The following is a 16,477-nucleotide window of genomic DNA, read 5'->3' as shown; positions in this document are numbered from 1 at the left end:
AAGCTTATTGTGTAAAATCTTAATTGGAAAATCTACTGAATTATGCCTGTATGTTATCTCTTATCAAGGTACTTTGCCAGTGGACCTCCCAACTCCACCAGAAATGTCAGCTCCAGTAACATTACCTCCACACAACTGTATAGATGATGAATTTGTTTGCAAGTCTGATGGTCACTGTGTTGAAAAAATCCAGACATGTGATTTTAGATATGACTGTCCTGACCAGTCAGATGAATCATTCTGTGGTAGGTGAATTCCTATTTTGTATTAAACATAGCATAAAACAGATAAGACAGTATATAGTATAATCTTATAGTATAATCTTTATAGTATAATATACTATAATAGTATAGTATAATCTTTAAGTATAGTATAGTATAATCTTTAGTAGTATATAGTATATAGTATAATCTTTAGTAGCATCTTTAGTATAGTATATGTAATCTTTAATATAATAGTATATAGTATAATCTTTAAGTAGCATGGCCTTGTGTCCTAGTTAGAAATTTTCAACTTGACTTAGAGCAGGTTGTTAACATAAAAGTTGTTTGTATAGAAAATTATAGTAGAAGAATCAGTATGCATTCTTCTATGATGCTCAACAAGAGGCAAGTGTTTTTAAATTGAAGTTTTGGATTCAAAACACTTGTTTCATGGACTTTACTTGACTCTGGGACTATATAATTGACTAGCTCTTTTATATACCCCCTGTTTGTCTCTAGTCTACTCCTCACACTCATGAAATAGGAATGTTTAAAGTGGAAGTATTACTCTCAAATTAGATGAATTTGTTCAAATTTTGCCAGTGCCAAAATAGAAAGATGAATACTATATTAAATATGTAGAATTCATAAGAACCAATCCTAATATAGATGTGCCCTTCCTCACCTGCGTCCCTATTGAAAGATGGTTTTTACTTTTTAGCATCTGCCAATCTATGGCTTTTAAGGCAAATTTTTAATTTAGAAGTGAATGTCTCAATGGGAGAAACAGTCTTAGAGGAGAAAAATTGACATGTCTGCATGGACAAAGCACAAGATCAGAAGGAGTGAACGCTTTTGCTATTTTTTTGCCTTCCCTACTATTTATTGGATGGTATATGAATTTCCTATACTATGATATTTCTCAAGTGTCTGGATGATATGAAGGGTTCAGGCCATGCAGATAATACAGAGTGTAGTGAAACTCTGTTCTGTCTTCTGTCAACATTATGTAGAAATTCTAAAACTTGAAAGTCAAATAAGGTTCATATTTATTTTAACTTAGAAAAAGAAATTCTTCTTAATGTACAAATACACAATAAATTAACTAACTTAGCTAGACCCCAAAACTCATAAAATCAAAGCTAACTCACTCTGTGGATGAGACGAGATAGTAATTAACTCAAGTTGGCTAAGCATACATATGGTGCATTGCAGATGGGAGATAATATAATGGAAAGTGTTGTGATATTCAGACTTCCTCGTTATGATCATACATAAGTTGTCGTATTTCTGAAAGTTTACACAGAATTGAGTTAATTACACCTAATGAGTATCTTTAGTGAATACTGACTTTCTTCTTTGTTCAACTTTGCAATTTTAGTAACATCATTTATGGTGGGGTGGGCAGTTTTGATACAGTTCTTTAAATGTCCTGAATGAACATCTCCTATGAAATTATTATTTTAAAATCATGGGGTTATTAATTTACTATGAATACACATGAACTGAATTATTACTCTGAACAAATTATGTGTTCTTTCTTCCTCCATCTTTTTGTAAGATGAACTATTATATAATAAATCTGCCTGTTATCTATGGTCTTACATTTTCTAATGCTTTTTATTGTATAAGGAACACAACACGAGAGCTACCCTCTTAACAAATTTTAAGTGCACAATATATTGTTGACTATGGGTACAATGTTGTACAGCACATCTTCGAGCTCATTCATCTTGCTTGACTAAAACTTTATGCCCTCTAATTTCAAAAAATCTATGATTCTTTTCATTTTTAATGAAATGAAGAACAGAATCCTATTGAATTTTAAATATCTAGGGGCTGGGGGATGAGGTAACTGGGTGATGGGCATTAAGGACCCTGGGTGTTATATGCACCTGATGACTCACTAAACTCTACCTCTGAAACAAAAAAAGAAAACAGTTTTAAATCTCTTCACAAGATAAATATAATTATATGATCACTATTAATGTCAGAGATTAAATGACACACTTGAATGTTACAATTAAAAATCACTTTTTTTTTGACGGAGTGTTTTCTTCTCAAACTTTACATTAAATCATGAACTTGAGTTTCTAAATGATGATGATGGTTTTCCAACATTGCTTATGCCATTTAAAAGCCAGAGTCTTCTACAGCCTACCTAGGAACAGTGGAGAATTTAAGATAGACAGACACATGGACATGTTCAGAGAGAGAGGAAGAAAGAGCATTTCACACACAGACTAGGTATTTCACAAATCACTGGACTTGTAATTTCATATGATATTAGGATACAGTCATTACAAGAATATTGAAAACTTTAAAGGAAAATACTATTGATTTGAACTTAAGTAGTTTGGAATTTGAACTAACCCCTTCAAAGGCTGAGCTGAAGTTTAGCTTTGTCAAAAGAACAGACTCGCCAGAACTTGGTAAGCAATGTCAACGTTATGTGAGAAGAGACTGGCAATGCCTAGATTGCTATTTGAGGACCTAATTAAAATCTCACCTCCTTTTCAGAACAAATTCTTTAGTATATGCATTTATTTCCATTTATACCTACTGTAGATATTTCAGTATAGTACATGTAGATTTCTTTAAAACTCTTCTAGTAATAATACAAATCATTTGTCTAATTATTTTCATTACGCTTAAAAGATAATTGAAAAAAAGAAACCCAACAGTAAGAAAGTGCTTGATATAGGTAGAAATTGCCATTTATTGACACTTTTCTTTTTTTAAGATTTATTTATTTGACAGAGACACAGTGAGAGAAGGAACACAAGCAGGGGGAGTGGGAGAGGGGGAAGCAGGCTTCCCGCTGAGCAGGGAGCCGATGCGGAGCTCAATCCCTGGACTCTGTGATCATGACCTGAGCTAAAGGCAGATGCTTAATGACTGAGCCACTCAGGTGCCCCTGTTGACACATTTATTGTGATTAGCTCATCTTGTCTTTGTTCTATTCTATTCAAGCTACGAATGTTTGCAGCTTTGAAGAAGGAAGCCTGTGTCAATGGTACCAGCCAATCCCAGAAAACCTAATTCAAGATTCGAACACTTTCAGATGGGGACTTGGTAATGGAATCAGTATTCATCATGGGGAAGAAAATCACAGGCCATCGGTGGATCATACAACGTAAGTGACCACATACTTTGAACATGTCTCTTAGGAACTATGTGTTAAGCAGTTCTCAAATTACTGCCACACCATCTTACCCTAAACCAATGAATGATGAATTTACAGACTAAATGGGCTAAGTGTACTCTTTCGCCTGGGTGTCTCAGATGGTTAAGCGTCTGCCTTTGGCTCAGGTCGTGATCCCAGGGTCCTGGGATCGAGTCCCACATCGGGCTCCCTGCTCCTTGGGAGCCTGCTTCTCCCTGTACCTCTCTCTCTCTCTCTCTCTCTCTCTCTCTCTCTCATGAATAAATAAATAAAATCTTAAAAAAATAATAAGTGTACTCTTTCATATAGAACTGAGAAAAAAATACAGCTATTCAGTTAAAAAAGCTGTGAATGGGGGTGCTCAGTCGGTTAAGCGTCTGCCTTCAGCTCAGGTCATGATCCTGGAGTCCTGGGATCGAGCCCCACATGGGGCTCCCTGCTCAGCAGAGAGTCTGCTTCTTTCTTTATCTCTCTGCCCCTCACCCCACTTGAGTCTGCCCCTCCCTCTGTTCCTTAACCCCACTTGTGCTTTCCCTCAAAATAAATAAATCTTTAAAAAAAAGGAAAAGCTGTGAATGCTCTTATAAAAGTCATAGAAACTAGAGAAAAGCATAAGAAAAATAATTTGTAATATCACCACTCATTGAAAAACACTGTTATTATGTTGTTTTAAGATTATCTATTCAGGGACACCTGGCTGGCTCAGTCAGTAGAGCATGTGACTCTTGATCTCAGGGTCGTGAGTTCAAGCCCCATGTTGGGCTTGGGGCCTACTTAAAAAATTTAAAAAAATATTTTTAAAGAAATTAAAAAATAAAATTATCTGTTCCTTCCTTCCCCCACCCAAATCTTTTCTCTGTTTCCTCCTTTTCCAGCTCCTCTTTCTCCTCACCCCTTTTTCCTTCCTCTTCTAGTCTTTGATCTTCCTTGTCATTTATTTTGGTCTTTTCTTTCCAAGGCTTCATGACTCATACCTTTCCCTGTTTTATAGGCCACAGATATGTTGAGTGCTTCCTTCTTATCAGATCCCATCCTTTATCCTTTCCTCTTAATGGTTTCATGGAAGTACTATTGAAGACAGCAAAGGGATCCCCATTTATATTACAGAAAATGTTTTCAAAACCTTTATGCCTTTAAACATCCTCTCAGTTAAAGCTTCAAGAGGCCCCCTTCTTTGGCTTCTGTTTCAAAGAAAACTAACAGTGGTGTGTCTACTGCCCGTCAGTCGTTGCCTTGGCCAACATGACCTGGTACTCGAAGAGAGCCACAATATCTTCTGGGCTGACTTTTTTACTTTGGTTTTCTGATCTCTCTTTTGTTGTTTAATTTGTTAAAATGGTTCCAGTATTACCATCATTTGATTTTGATATTAGCAGTCATGTTGCCCAAAGTTTATAGAGTGGCAGTTATGAATACCAAGTGTTTTGATCACATTCAACAGTTGGCAGTTAATTTTGGAGATTTCAGTATACGAATTTTCCTTGGGTGCTTCTGACCCCTAGAAAAGCAAAGCAAAGAGTAATTTCAGAAAGTTTCTCAGGCACATCCAAGCAAACCACGCTGCATTAATAATCTGTATTTCCATCAAGAAAAAGGCAGACTAGAATCTCCCTTCTATGTGGTAAAGGTATGAATAGAAATGTGGTAGCATATTATAAGCACAGTGATATAATTGGCTTTTAGCTCCCTTGTCTCTCTTCTCACCTTCTCTCCCCCACTCCCATAGACTGCACATTCTCTGAGCAATCACAGGGTCTATGGCTTCCCTATTTATTGCATTATTTCTAAATGATTGATACATAAAAAGTCATAATTATTTGTTGAATGAATTAGTTGATGATTAGGACCTGTATATTTGTGCTTTATAATTATAGGTGGCAAAGTAAAGAAAATTAAATATATTTTAAATAAGAATATTTATTCATTTTAAAGATTTTATTTATTCATTTGACAGAGAGAGAGAGTCTGCATGCAAGCAAGGGAAATGAGAGGGAGAGGGAGAAGCAGACTCCCCGCTGAGCAGAGAGCCCGATGTGGGACTTGATCCCAGGACGCTGGGATCATGACCCGAGCGGAAGGCAGACACTTAACTGACTGAGCCACCCAGGCGTCCCTAAATAAGAATATTTAAGAGTCAGATAATGTTTAACAGATGTGCTCTACATGACAGTGAATCTGGAGAAGGGAGTGGTCCCTAAGCTTGCATCTTCCCTAGCCATCTTCCCCTCTCCTCTCTAGGCTCCTTCTGCAGCCAAGGAAGGTTTGATGTTTTTACTTTGTCCTAAGAAATAATTTTTATGCATCATATATCCATCCTACTCAGTGGCTTATAGCAAATCTCCAAGCTCCATTTTCCAAATTTTATTTTTTTATATTTAAAGGGAAGCTTTTTCTAACTTAAGAAATGCTTTTCTCTCTCAGATGTGTGGCTCCAGAAATTTAAAGCCAGGTTGTTAAGCCCATTGTGTTTTAAAATAGTTTTCAAGACCCAATTTTGAAAATTAAAAAGCTCTGCACTAATTCTTTCTTCATTTTCACATTCTGTGATCTCAGTTCTCCTTAAGGCAAAGATGGGTTCAGCTCAGGTTGGTGATAAACATTCATAAACAAGCGCAAAAGAAAAAGAGCACATTTGTATATTTCAAAATATTCTCTCACTTCATATACTTAATGAAGCAATAAAAAGTCTAGAAAAGTCATGGTGGTGTGGGAATATGTAGGGAAGTTTTCATTGTGTACTAAAATCTTAGATAACATCTTTTATTTTTAAGGATTTATTTATTTATTTTAGAGAGAGAATGGGGGGGGCAGGGACAGAGGGAGAGAGAGAATCTCAAGCTGGCTTGATGCCCAGTGAAGAGCCTGATAACAGGGCTCAATCCCATGACCTTGAGATCATGACCTGAGCCAAAACCAAGAGCCAGATGCAACCAACTGTGCCCTCCACGTGCCCCTTAGGTAACATCTTAATATGTGTGTTTCATCATGAAAATGTACTAGTAAAAGCTAAAAGAAGCGATGTTCCAAGTGACATTCTACCATTTGGTCTTCACAATTTAATGGACTCATAAGCCTTTCTACCTAAGTATCTGAAATGAACTTTGTGGTCCAAAAAAAAAAAAAAAAATTTACATCTTTAGTTTTCACTTTGTTTGTGGAGAATGCAGCTGTTTATTCAATGCTTTGATATGACTTAGAAAAATGTATCACTTCTTCTTGGGCTAGGGACATGCAGGCATGGCCTTGGGACAGGGCTGGGTGAGTGGACTCTTTCTACACCCTGCTCAGCAAGGCCCACCTAAGGGCATCTAAGCATGATTTTTACCTAGGATTGAAATCAAAGCACATAGAAATCAATACTGTTCTCAGCTGTACTCCAGTGAAATAAAGTAAATGCTTTCAGTGTAAATATCATCAGTTGCAATTTGCATGTTCTTTTGAGATTGGGGTTGGGTGAAATTTCCATTTCCTTTAACTTACACAGTGACAGGGAACATTTAGTTGAAAAGTTATTTTCTTAGTGTTTTGGAAAAAGAAACATAATGTAGTAAAAAAGAAAAAAAAAAAGAAAAATGAGTTTATATCCATTTGCATACCCGGTAGTACTAGAGAACTTGGCAAGAACATTAGTCCTACTCAGTTGAGAATTTTTTTAATTGCTTAACTTTGAATTAAGATATTTGGATCACCTGGCACCTGAGCTTTGAAGCTAATTCAAATTTAAATATGTTTAGAATATTGTAGATTTGGAATTGTTGTGTCATGACCTGATGGAAACCAAGAGTTAGATGCTCAACTGACTGAACTCCCCATTTGTAGTTTTATATGATCTCAGACTTCTCTACTCTGACCTCCAGCATCAGTTTAATTAGCCTAGTCTTTTAGCTCAGGCAGTTTTACCATAGCATGTAAATTGGTTTATAGCTAAGTACCATAAATTTGTAATGGTTTTTATCTCCTAGAAGGAGACTGTGTTGGATCCAACTTACTTATTTTTACTACAAGAACCCAAGGAGAGCAAAGTTTTGAGTTCTTGGCCCTTAAATCATTTTTTTTTTTTTGACTAAATGCCCATCTGTTGGTTAAATGAGGTTTCATATTAAGATTTATCTGGAGTATAAAATCATCCCTGCAGGCAAAATTAAGTTCTCCACACTTCATTTTTGATACGGAATGATGTCTAGGGGAATATGCATGCTTATTCTAGATTAGTGGTTTCTAACTGTGCTCATAGAAGCCTTAGAGAAGTTTCTCAAAATGGCGATCAAGGGCCACTGTCAGTTTATATATACACAGTATATTTAAATGCAGATTCTGAAGCACCTGAATCAAAATCTCAAGGAGTACATCTGGCAATCTGTATTTTAGTGTAATTCCTAGAAGGTTCTAGGACCTCACCCCTAGAGGCCTCCATGGCAGGAAGTGGGGAAGGTATTGCTGAAAGACAGAGGAGGTCTTTCTCACTTCCTTTTTCCAGTTTTGGTCGGAGCAGATTCATTTTTCTCTAAATCTAGTGACTAATTACAAAAATAGTACAAATTTTTCAGGACAAAGAAACAAAAAATTTGTTCAAGGTAATTGCGTTTAAAAATAAAATGAAATCTGTGTCTTGAAAAATAACTGTTATAATTGAAAAATAGCGTGCGAGAAATATCTTTACCCTCCGGGGGTGCTGGGTGGTTCAGTCAGTTGAGTGTCTGACTCTTGGTTTCCGCTCAGGTCATGATCTCGGGTACAGGATGAAGCCTGGAGTCATGAGATAAACTCAGCCCAGCGTCTGCCTCAGAGTCTCTCTCCCTTTCCCTCCTGCTTGCTCTCTCCCTCTTTGTCTCTCAAATAAATAAATAAAATCTTTAAAAAAAAGAAAAAAATATCTTTACCCTCAGTTAATCTAGAAGACATGTAATTTCAAGGCACCCTCTGCATTGCTCCATTCATTGTATAATACCCAACATTTTTTCTCAGACCTTTTTGCCCCTCTGGAAAAGACAGGTACTTTAAAATACATTGGATTTTAGTTTGCTTACAGATTGTTGAGAACCTATTTGAATAGGAACTATCTCATTAAAAATGCAGATTAGATAGAACACAGTTTCTTAAGTGTGTCGTTTGTAAAGTAGAAGTACTTAGATTTTTCTTTTTATTTCATAACACTAGTCATTGTCTTTCAGGTAGAAATGAGTTATAGCCCCCACTGTTGGAAATGCACCTACCTTCTTATGCATTTTATGCATTTGTGCAGGCTTAACATCATTATAAACTAAAAACCACATAAATAATGCAAACTGTCCCTGTGACATAACCTTGCATATCATCATGTATCTAACTGCTGGATGTAAATGTGGATAAAAGCTTCAGTAAAACTGAAAATATTTTAATGTTTTCTGCTCTGCAACAATAACAGTTTCCAAAGCTTTAATCTCTTAGACATTAAATACTAGAATTATTGCTTTCTCCAAGCCTTCTTTGGTAAGAAGATAAGCTAGTATTTTATAAGCCAATTTAGATGCTTTAGCACTCTCTCAATATAATTTCTAAAAGATCTAGTTTTGTAAATCTAGAATAATGGTTAAATACCAGGCTTTAGTAACACTTTTGCTGAAATAAAAATAAAAGTGCAAACAGTCAAAATCTAAATTAACTGTAATAATTTTCTCTTAACTATTGTAATACTTGTGGGAAGCGGCATTTCTGGCCATGTTGCCAAAGGACGGAATATAGATGGACCTCTAAAGCACAAGAAAAATTGCTTCTATTTACCACTGTCCTTGAATTAAGCACCTATATTTTATATTTGCATACATTAATAATTTGTAATGAGCTGAATTAAATCATTTTAATTTTAATTTTATTCCAGTGTATTTTAGCTTGGTAAGTGATTTTAAAAGTTAATTACCGTGGCTTAAAAACATGGAGTTTGGGGCGCCTGGGTGGCTCAGTCGGTTAAGCGTCTGCCTACGGCTCAGGTCATGATCTCAGGATCCTGGGATTGAGTCCCACATAGGGCTCCCTGCTCAGCGGAAAGCCTGCTTCTCTCTCTCCCTTTCCTGCTCCCCCTGCTTGTGCTCTCTCTCTCTGTCAAATAAATAAAATCTTAAAAAAAACAAAAACAAAAAACAAAACATAGAGTTTAAGAAAAATCTTGCTGAAAGTAATACTTGCAGACCATACCTAAAATAACAGATATACAATGGTTAGGTGGTATATTTACTATGCAACCTAAAGTTTTAATAATAAATTCATCATGCAGTGTACGGTTTTATGTTGTTTAGAGATCACTGTTTAATGAAATTATTTTATATTATGGTTATAACTGCATTCAGAAGTTAATTAAAAATTCATTTTCATTGTATAATTTTAAAATATGCTTTTCCTTTAACTATGTTAAAATGAAAAAAAATGTAGTTTTATTCTATTTCCTGCACAGAACTGTTATTGTTAGACAAAATCCAGAGGAAACATTGAAGAGCTTTATTGCCTGAAAGATGCAGAGGTAGCCTTGGTTAGGCACATAATTTGTTTGGTTAGGCCTGTGTTTTCTGAGTACCTAGAAAGAATAGAAAACTTAATCACACATGGAACCAGCATATGCATGAATAGATATGTAATGCTCAGGGGAAAGTGTTATTTGCTGAAAGAGAGGTCCACTGGGAGGCTCAGAGAACTTGTCAAGTCTTCAGGTCTGTCTTGGTTGTATATGTGTTTTTAATAATACTTGAAGGGAGTTTTGGAGTCTCTATTTTTGGATGTTATTGGATAATACAAATGAACTAAGATAATACTATTGGTAAAGACCACATACTGACTCTCTTAATTTCTTAATATTTTAATTTCTACAAAAATTCTTTCCTTTTACCACAAAGGAGGAAATTCATTTTTATTGTAGGAAAATGTTTAAATATAGGAAGGAAAGATAAACCACATCAATGATATTTATACCATCGTGATAAAAAGCACACATGATAAAAGCGTGTGAATGTCTATGCAATCAACCACATTGCTTTCAATTAATACAATAAATAAAAAATCAACATTGTTTTCAGTTAATCTGCTTTTAATTTTATATACAATCTTTAAGCAACTATTCACCAATACTTTTAATGGGCCAATAGTATTCCATTAAATGGATGTACCGTGATTCACGAACTCAGTTCCTCACTATTGATTTATGAGTTGCTTTTGACTAAAAACCAATTTAATCAGTCTGTACTGAACAATATACAGGTTTGCACACATTGCAGATTATATTCTAAGAGTAAAAAAAAATAGAGTAGAATTTTAATCTTAACATTCATTTTTTAACCATTTGATATATAAATTACTCTTCAAAAATGTACCTTTTTTGCAAGCAGTACATGACGATGTCTATTCTTCTTGTACACTTGCCAAACACTGAGTATTTACTTTTTTTCACAGTTTCAATTTGAAAATATGGTTAAAGTAGCAGCTAATTTCTTCAATACTAATCAGGGTAATCAAGTTTGTGTGTTATGTGTGCCTTGTCCATTTGTATTTCTGTGTGTGTGTGTGTGTGTGTGTGTGTGTGTATTTCCTCTTTGTGCTCTTCACTTGGTTTTCAGTAGGTAGTGCTTATTATTTTTCTTATTGACTTACATGATCTTTTAAAGCATTGAGGTATTTTTTTTATCTGTTATGAATGTTGCAAAGCTTTTTCCAAATTTTTATTGGCCTTTTATTAGTTTATAATGTTTTTACATTTCAAAATTTTCAGGTTGTACAAGGTTATGTCTGCCACCTGTATCCTTTATAGTTTCTCTTTTTATTTTTTCCAGAATGATATTTTTTCCTCATGTTTATTGAGATATAAATGACATATAACATTGTGCAAGTTTAAGGTGTATAATGTGATTATATTGGGAAATGATTATTACAATAAGGTTAGTTAACACATACATGTGCTATCTGTCACAGCTACTGTTTTTAGGGTGTGTGGTAAGAACATTTAAGATCTACTCTCTTAACAACTTTCAAGTATACAGTACATTATTGTTAACTATAGTCACCATGCCGTATATTATATCCCTAGAAGTTATTTATCTTGCAACCATTTCCTCCATCCCGCCATCCCTCTCTTCCTGGTGAACACCATTTTACTATCTATTTTTATGAGTTCGGTTTTTATAAATACCACATGTAAGTGAGCTCATATGGTATTTTTATCTTTCTCTGTCTGACTTATTTCACTTAGCATAATGCCTTCAGTATTCATCCATGTGGTCCCAGATGGCAGGATTTCTTCTTTTTATGGCTAAGTAATATTCCTTTGAGTGTGCACAGCATGTGCGTGTGTGTGTTTGTGTATTACACACCATGCTTTCTTAATCCATTCATCTGTCAGTGGAGACTTAGGGTTCTTTACCTTTCTTGGCTATTGTGAATAATGCTGCGATGAACATAGGGGTGTAGGTATCTCTTAGAGATACTAATTTCATTTCCTTTGGGTGTATACCCAGAAGTGGGATTGGTAGATCATATGGTGCGTCTGTTTTTAATTTTTTGAGAATCCTTCATATGGTTTTCATATTTACTCACCAATTTGCATTCCCACCAACAGGGAAGAAGGATTTCCTTTTCTCCACTTCCTTGCCAGCATATGTTACCTGTTGTCCTTGATGATAGTCATTCTAACAGTTGTGAGGTGATGTCTTTTTATGTTTTTGATTTGTGTTTCTCTGGTGATTAGTGATGTTAAGCACAATTTCATGTACCTCTTGGCAATGTGGATATCTTCTTTGGAAGAATGTCTATTCACATCCTTTTTTTTTTTAAGATTTTATTTGAGAGAGAGAGAGAATGAGAGAGAGCACAAGAGGGAAGAGGGTCAGAGGGAGAAGCAGACATCCTTTGACCCTTTTTAAATTGGATTATTTGGTGTTTTTTTTTTTTTTAAGTATTGAGTTGTAGAGTTCCTTAAATATTTTGGAACTTAACCCCTTATCAGACATATGGTCTGCAAATATTTTCTCCCATTCTTTAGATTGCCTTTTCATTTTGTTAGTAATTTATTTTGCTGTAAAGATTTCTTAGTCTGATGTAGACCCACTTGCTTATTTTTGCTTTTGTTGCTTGTGCTTTTGGTGTCATATCCAAAAAAATCATTACCAAGACCAACATCAAGGAGTTTTTACCCTATGTTTTTTTCCAGGAATTTTACTTTTTATTATATGTGGGCTTTATTATGTGGAGGTATGGTCCTTTTATACCTAGTTTTTAAAGAGTTTTTAATCATGAAAGGATGTTGAATTTTGTCAAATGCTTTTATGCATCTATTACAAGAATCATGTGGTTTTTATCCTTCATTAGTATGTGTATCATATTTATTGATTTGCATTTGTTGAGCCTGCTTTGTATCCCTGGGATAAATCCCACTTAATCATGACATATAATCCTTTTACTGTGCTGTTAATTTGATTCATTAGTATTTTGAGAATTTCTGCATTTATGTTTATCAGGGGTATTGGCCTACAGTTTTATTATCTTTTAGTGTCTATATGGCTTTGTATCAGGATAGTGCTGGTTTCATAGAATGAACTTGGGAGTATTCCTTCCGCTTCAGTTTATTTGGAAGGATTTCAGAAGGATTGGCTTTAATTCTTTAAATTTACCAGTGTTTGGTCAAATCCATGAATGAAACCATCTTGTCCTGGGCTTTTCCCTGCCAGGAGGCTTTTGATTACTGATTCAATTTCTTTACTCATTCTTAGTTGGTTCAGATATTCTGTTTCTTCTTGATTCAGTCTTGGTAGGTTGCATGTTTCTAGGAATTTATCAATTTCTTCTAGATTATTCAATTTGTTGATATATAATTGCTTATAGTAGTCTCTTCTGATATTTTGGAATTATGTTGTTTCAGTTGTAATATCCCTCTTTCACTGATAATTTTATCTATTTGAGTCTTCTCTCTTTTATTTTTTTCTTGTTTAGCCTAGTGAAAGGTTTGTGAATTTTGTTTCCTTTTTCAAAAAATCAACCCTTAGTTTTTTGGTCTTTTCTTTTGCTTTTTTTTCCCTTTCTATATTTCATTTATTTCTGCTCTAATCTTAATTATTTTTTTCTTTTGTTAACTTTGAATGTAGTTCAAGTTCCTTGACGTGTCAACTTGGATTGCTTATCTGAGATCTTTCTTTTTTTTAATGTAGGTGTTTATAACTGTAAGCTTTCCTCCTAGAAGAGCTTTTAATGCATCTCATAAATTTTGTATCAAGGTTTTTTAAATTTCTCCTTTGATTCATCATTTGTTCAGGAGCATGTTTTGATTTCCATATATTTGTGAATTTCCCAACTTTCTTCCTGTTATTGGTATCTAGTTTCATACCATTGTGGTCAGAAAAGACATGTGATATAATTTTATTTTATTTTATTATGTTTTTTTTAAAGATTTTATTTATTTGACAGAGAGAGACAGTGAGGGAGGGAACACAAGCAGGGGGAGTGGGAGAGGGAGAAGCAGGCTTCCCGCTGAGCAGGGAGCCCGATGTGGGGCTTGATCCCAGGACCCTGGGATCATGACCTGAGCCGAAGGCAGATGCTTAACGACTGAGCCACCCAGGCGCCCCAAGACATGATAATTTTAATTTTCTGGAATTTGTTAAAGACTTTTTTTGTAGCTGAATAAATGTTCTGTATGGACTTGAGAAGAATGTGTATTCTGTTGCTGTTGGATGGAATGTTTCATATATGTCTGCTGTCTATTTGGTCTATAGTGTTCAAATATCACTATATAGTGTTAAATAGCAATATATAATCATATAACATAGTCATATGTAATATAGAGTCATGTATATATAGTCAAATAACACTGTAGTGCTCTTTATTTTTTGATTTCTGAGTAATCCATCCATTATTGGGTGTGGAATATTAAAATCCCTCACTATTATTGTATTGTTTATTTCTCCATGTTCTGTTATTATTTGCTTTATATATTTATATGTTCTAATGCTGAATGCATATTTATAATTGTTATATGACTTTTACCAGTTATTCCCTTTATTATTATACAATGACGTTCCTTTTGTGTCTCTTGTGACTGCCACCCCTCCTCTCTTTTGGTTATCATTTGTGTGGAATCTTTTCTATCCCTTCACTTTCAGCCTTTGTATGTCTTTAAAACTAAATCTCTGGTAGGCAGCATATAGTTGGATCTATTTTCTCATTTTTTAACCATTCAGCCTCTCTAAGCCTTTGGATTGGAGAATTTCGTCCACCTGTGTTTAAAGTAATTATTGATAAGTAGGGTCTTACTATTGCCATTTTGTTAATTGTTTTCTAGTTCCTTTGTTCTGTTCTTTATATCTTGCTGTCTTTTTGTGATTTGATGACTCTTTGTGGTGGTGTGCTTTGATTCATCTATCTCAATATTTTGTTTATCTACTACAGGTTTTTCTTTTGTTGTTGCCATAAGGCTTACATAAACTATCTTACAGTTTCAGCGTTCTCTTTTAAGCCAATAATAGTTCACTTTGGGGCTCAGATGGATCAGATGGAAGTAACTGTGGGCAGGAGGGGCTTGCTATTAGGGTCTCTAATTAGGGGAGGCTCCTGTCTATTCTCTGAGGTGGGAGTGCTTCTGGCTAAGCTCTGTGGTTGGGTGAGCCTGCTGACTCAGCTTGGCATTCAAAGCTTGGCTGGCTCCCTCACTGGGTGGCTGTCGGTTTGGCCCCATGGTCAGGTGGAGCCACTAGCTGGGCTCAGCATTCACCTCTGGTTGGCTGGGGTCACAGGCTGTGTTCCCTGGCAGAGTGGTGCTACTGTTTGGACTCTGCGATTGGGTGGGGCTGCAGGCTAGGCCTGCAATTGAGCCTGGTTGGGTGAGCATGCAGGCTGGGCTCCCCATCCAGATGTGCCTCTGGAATGACTCAGCATTCAGATAAGGCCTCTTTAGGATTAGGTGGAACCTGAGGCTATGCTCAGCAGTCAGTCAGGGCTTTGGGCTGGGTTCATTCCGTGCTGGACAGGGCCATTGGTTATGCTCTATGTCCTGACAGTACTCTATGTTGAGCTTCAAGGCTGCCCATGGGCACTATTCAGGTGTTCTGGTTAGGCTCAACAGTTGGACAGAGCTACTGGCTTGGCTCCCTGTCTGGGTAGGGTCAGAGCCTGGGCTGTGGGATCTCCTAGGGCTCACTGATTAGGCTCCCTGTCTGGGTGGGGCAGAAGTAGTGTTCAGCATTGGGTTGGCTTGCTGACTTCCTTCCCTGTGTGGGCAGGCTATAGAATGGGCTCTGCCTATAGGGCCCTTTGGCTGGGGACCCAGACCCAAACCTAGCCAATTGAGCTCCCTGGCCAGAGAGGGTCATCATCTTGGTTCTGTAAAGGGAAGAGTCACTGGCTAAGATCTCTGCTTAGGTACTTCCACCAGTAGGACCATAGCTCACCATGATCCCTGCATTAGTTGCTATGAACTCCTTTTCTTTCTCTGTCTCTAATACCTGGACGTCTGACCCCACTTATTTCTCCAGTGATCCCTGTGAGATGAGACCAAAGTGGGCATCCTTAGAAGCACCTATACCACTGGGGAAGCTGGATGCCCACCTTGGGCTCGTTTTCACACCGGAGAAACCAGAGATTCCTGGGGGTATGTCTTGGTGCCATACTGCGCTGGCTTTGGGAAGGGGTGATTGGGTCAAAGTGAAACTGCGCCTTTTACCCTTCAAATGCATTTTGTCTTTTTTTTTATGAGCCAAGGGGGTACTTCAACCTCACCCCTGGTTCTGGGATTCTCACAAAGATGCCTTATTTATGGATGCTTGCTCGTTGGTCTTTTTCTGAGGGGACTGAACAGAAACCATTTTTCCTGCCATCTTGCTGACATCAGTCCATCTTTTATGCTTAGAAAGGACTTCTATATCCATGTTCATATAAAATTCACCTGTATTTCCTACTGTATGTCAGTAGTTTCAGCATTTCACAATATGTCCTTAATTCATTTGACAACTTATTTTGGTAAATGTAATGAGAAAAAAACACCTCTTTTTCCTTAATAACTAATCAGTGTAACACCTTTTAATATAGGCATGCCTTGCTTCACACATATTTTGTTTTTTTTACAAATTGAAGGTTTGTGGCAACCCTGCATTGAGCAAGTCTC

The 16,477-nt window shown here is 36.2% G+C and overlaps 1 protein-coding gene across 4 annotated transcripts in view; it reads left to right on the top strand.

Annotated features, from left to right (window-relative positions):
• The window catches only part of MALRD1 (MAM and LDL receptor class A domain containing 1), an 835,513-nt gene that overhangs the window by 284,895 nt on the left and 534,141 nt on the right, over positions 1-16,477 (top strand). For all 4 annotated transcript variants that reach the window (XM_088025530.1, XM_088025529.1, XM_028114131.2 and 1 more), the window contains 2 exons: positions 69-245; positions 3,177-3,339. In XM_088025530.1, coding sequence (XP_087881656.1) covers positions 69-245; positions 3,177-3,339 — 340 coding nt within the window. The remainder of the gene's footprint in view (positions 1-68; positions 246-3,176; positions 3,340-16,477) is intronic.

This window comes from Eumetopias jubatus, unplaced genomic scaffold, assembly GCF_037043125.1.
Source record: "Eumetopias jubatus isolate StellerSeaLion01/CBP00866 unplaced genomic scaffold, mEumJub1_p1.0 scaffold_8, whole genome shotgun sequence".
In the NCBI taxonomy this organism is placed as follows: domain Eukaryota; kingdom Metazoa; phylum Chordata; class Mammalia; order Carnivora; family Otariidae; genus Eumetopias; species Eumetopias jubatus.
This window is presented reverse-complemented; position numbering and strand designations above follow the sequence as displayed.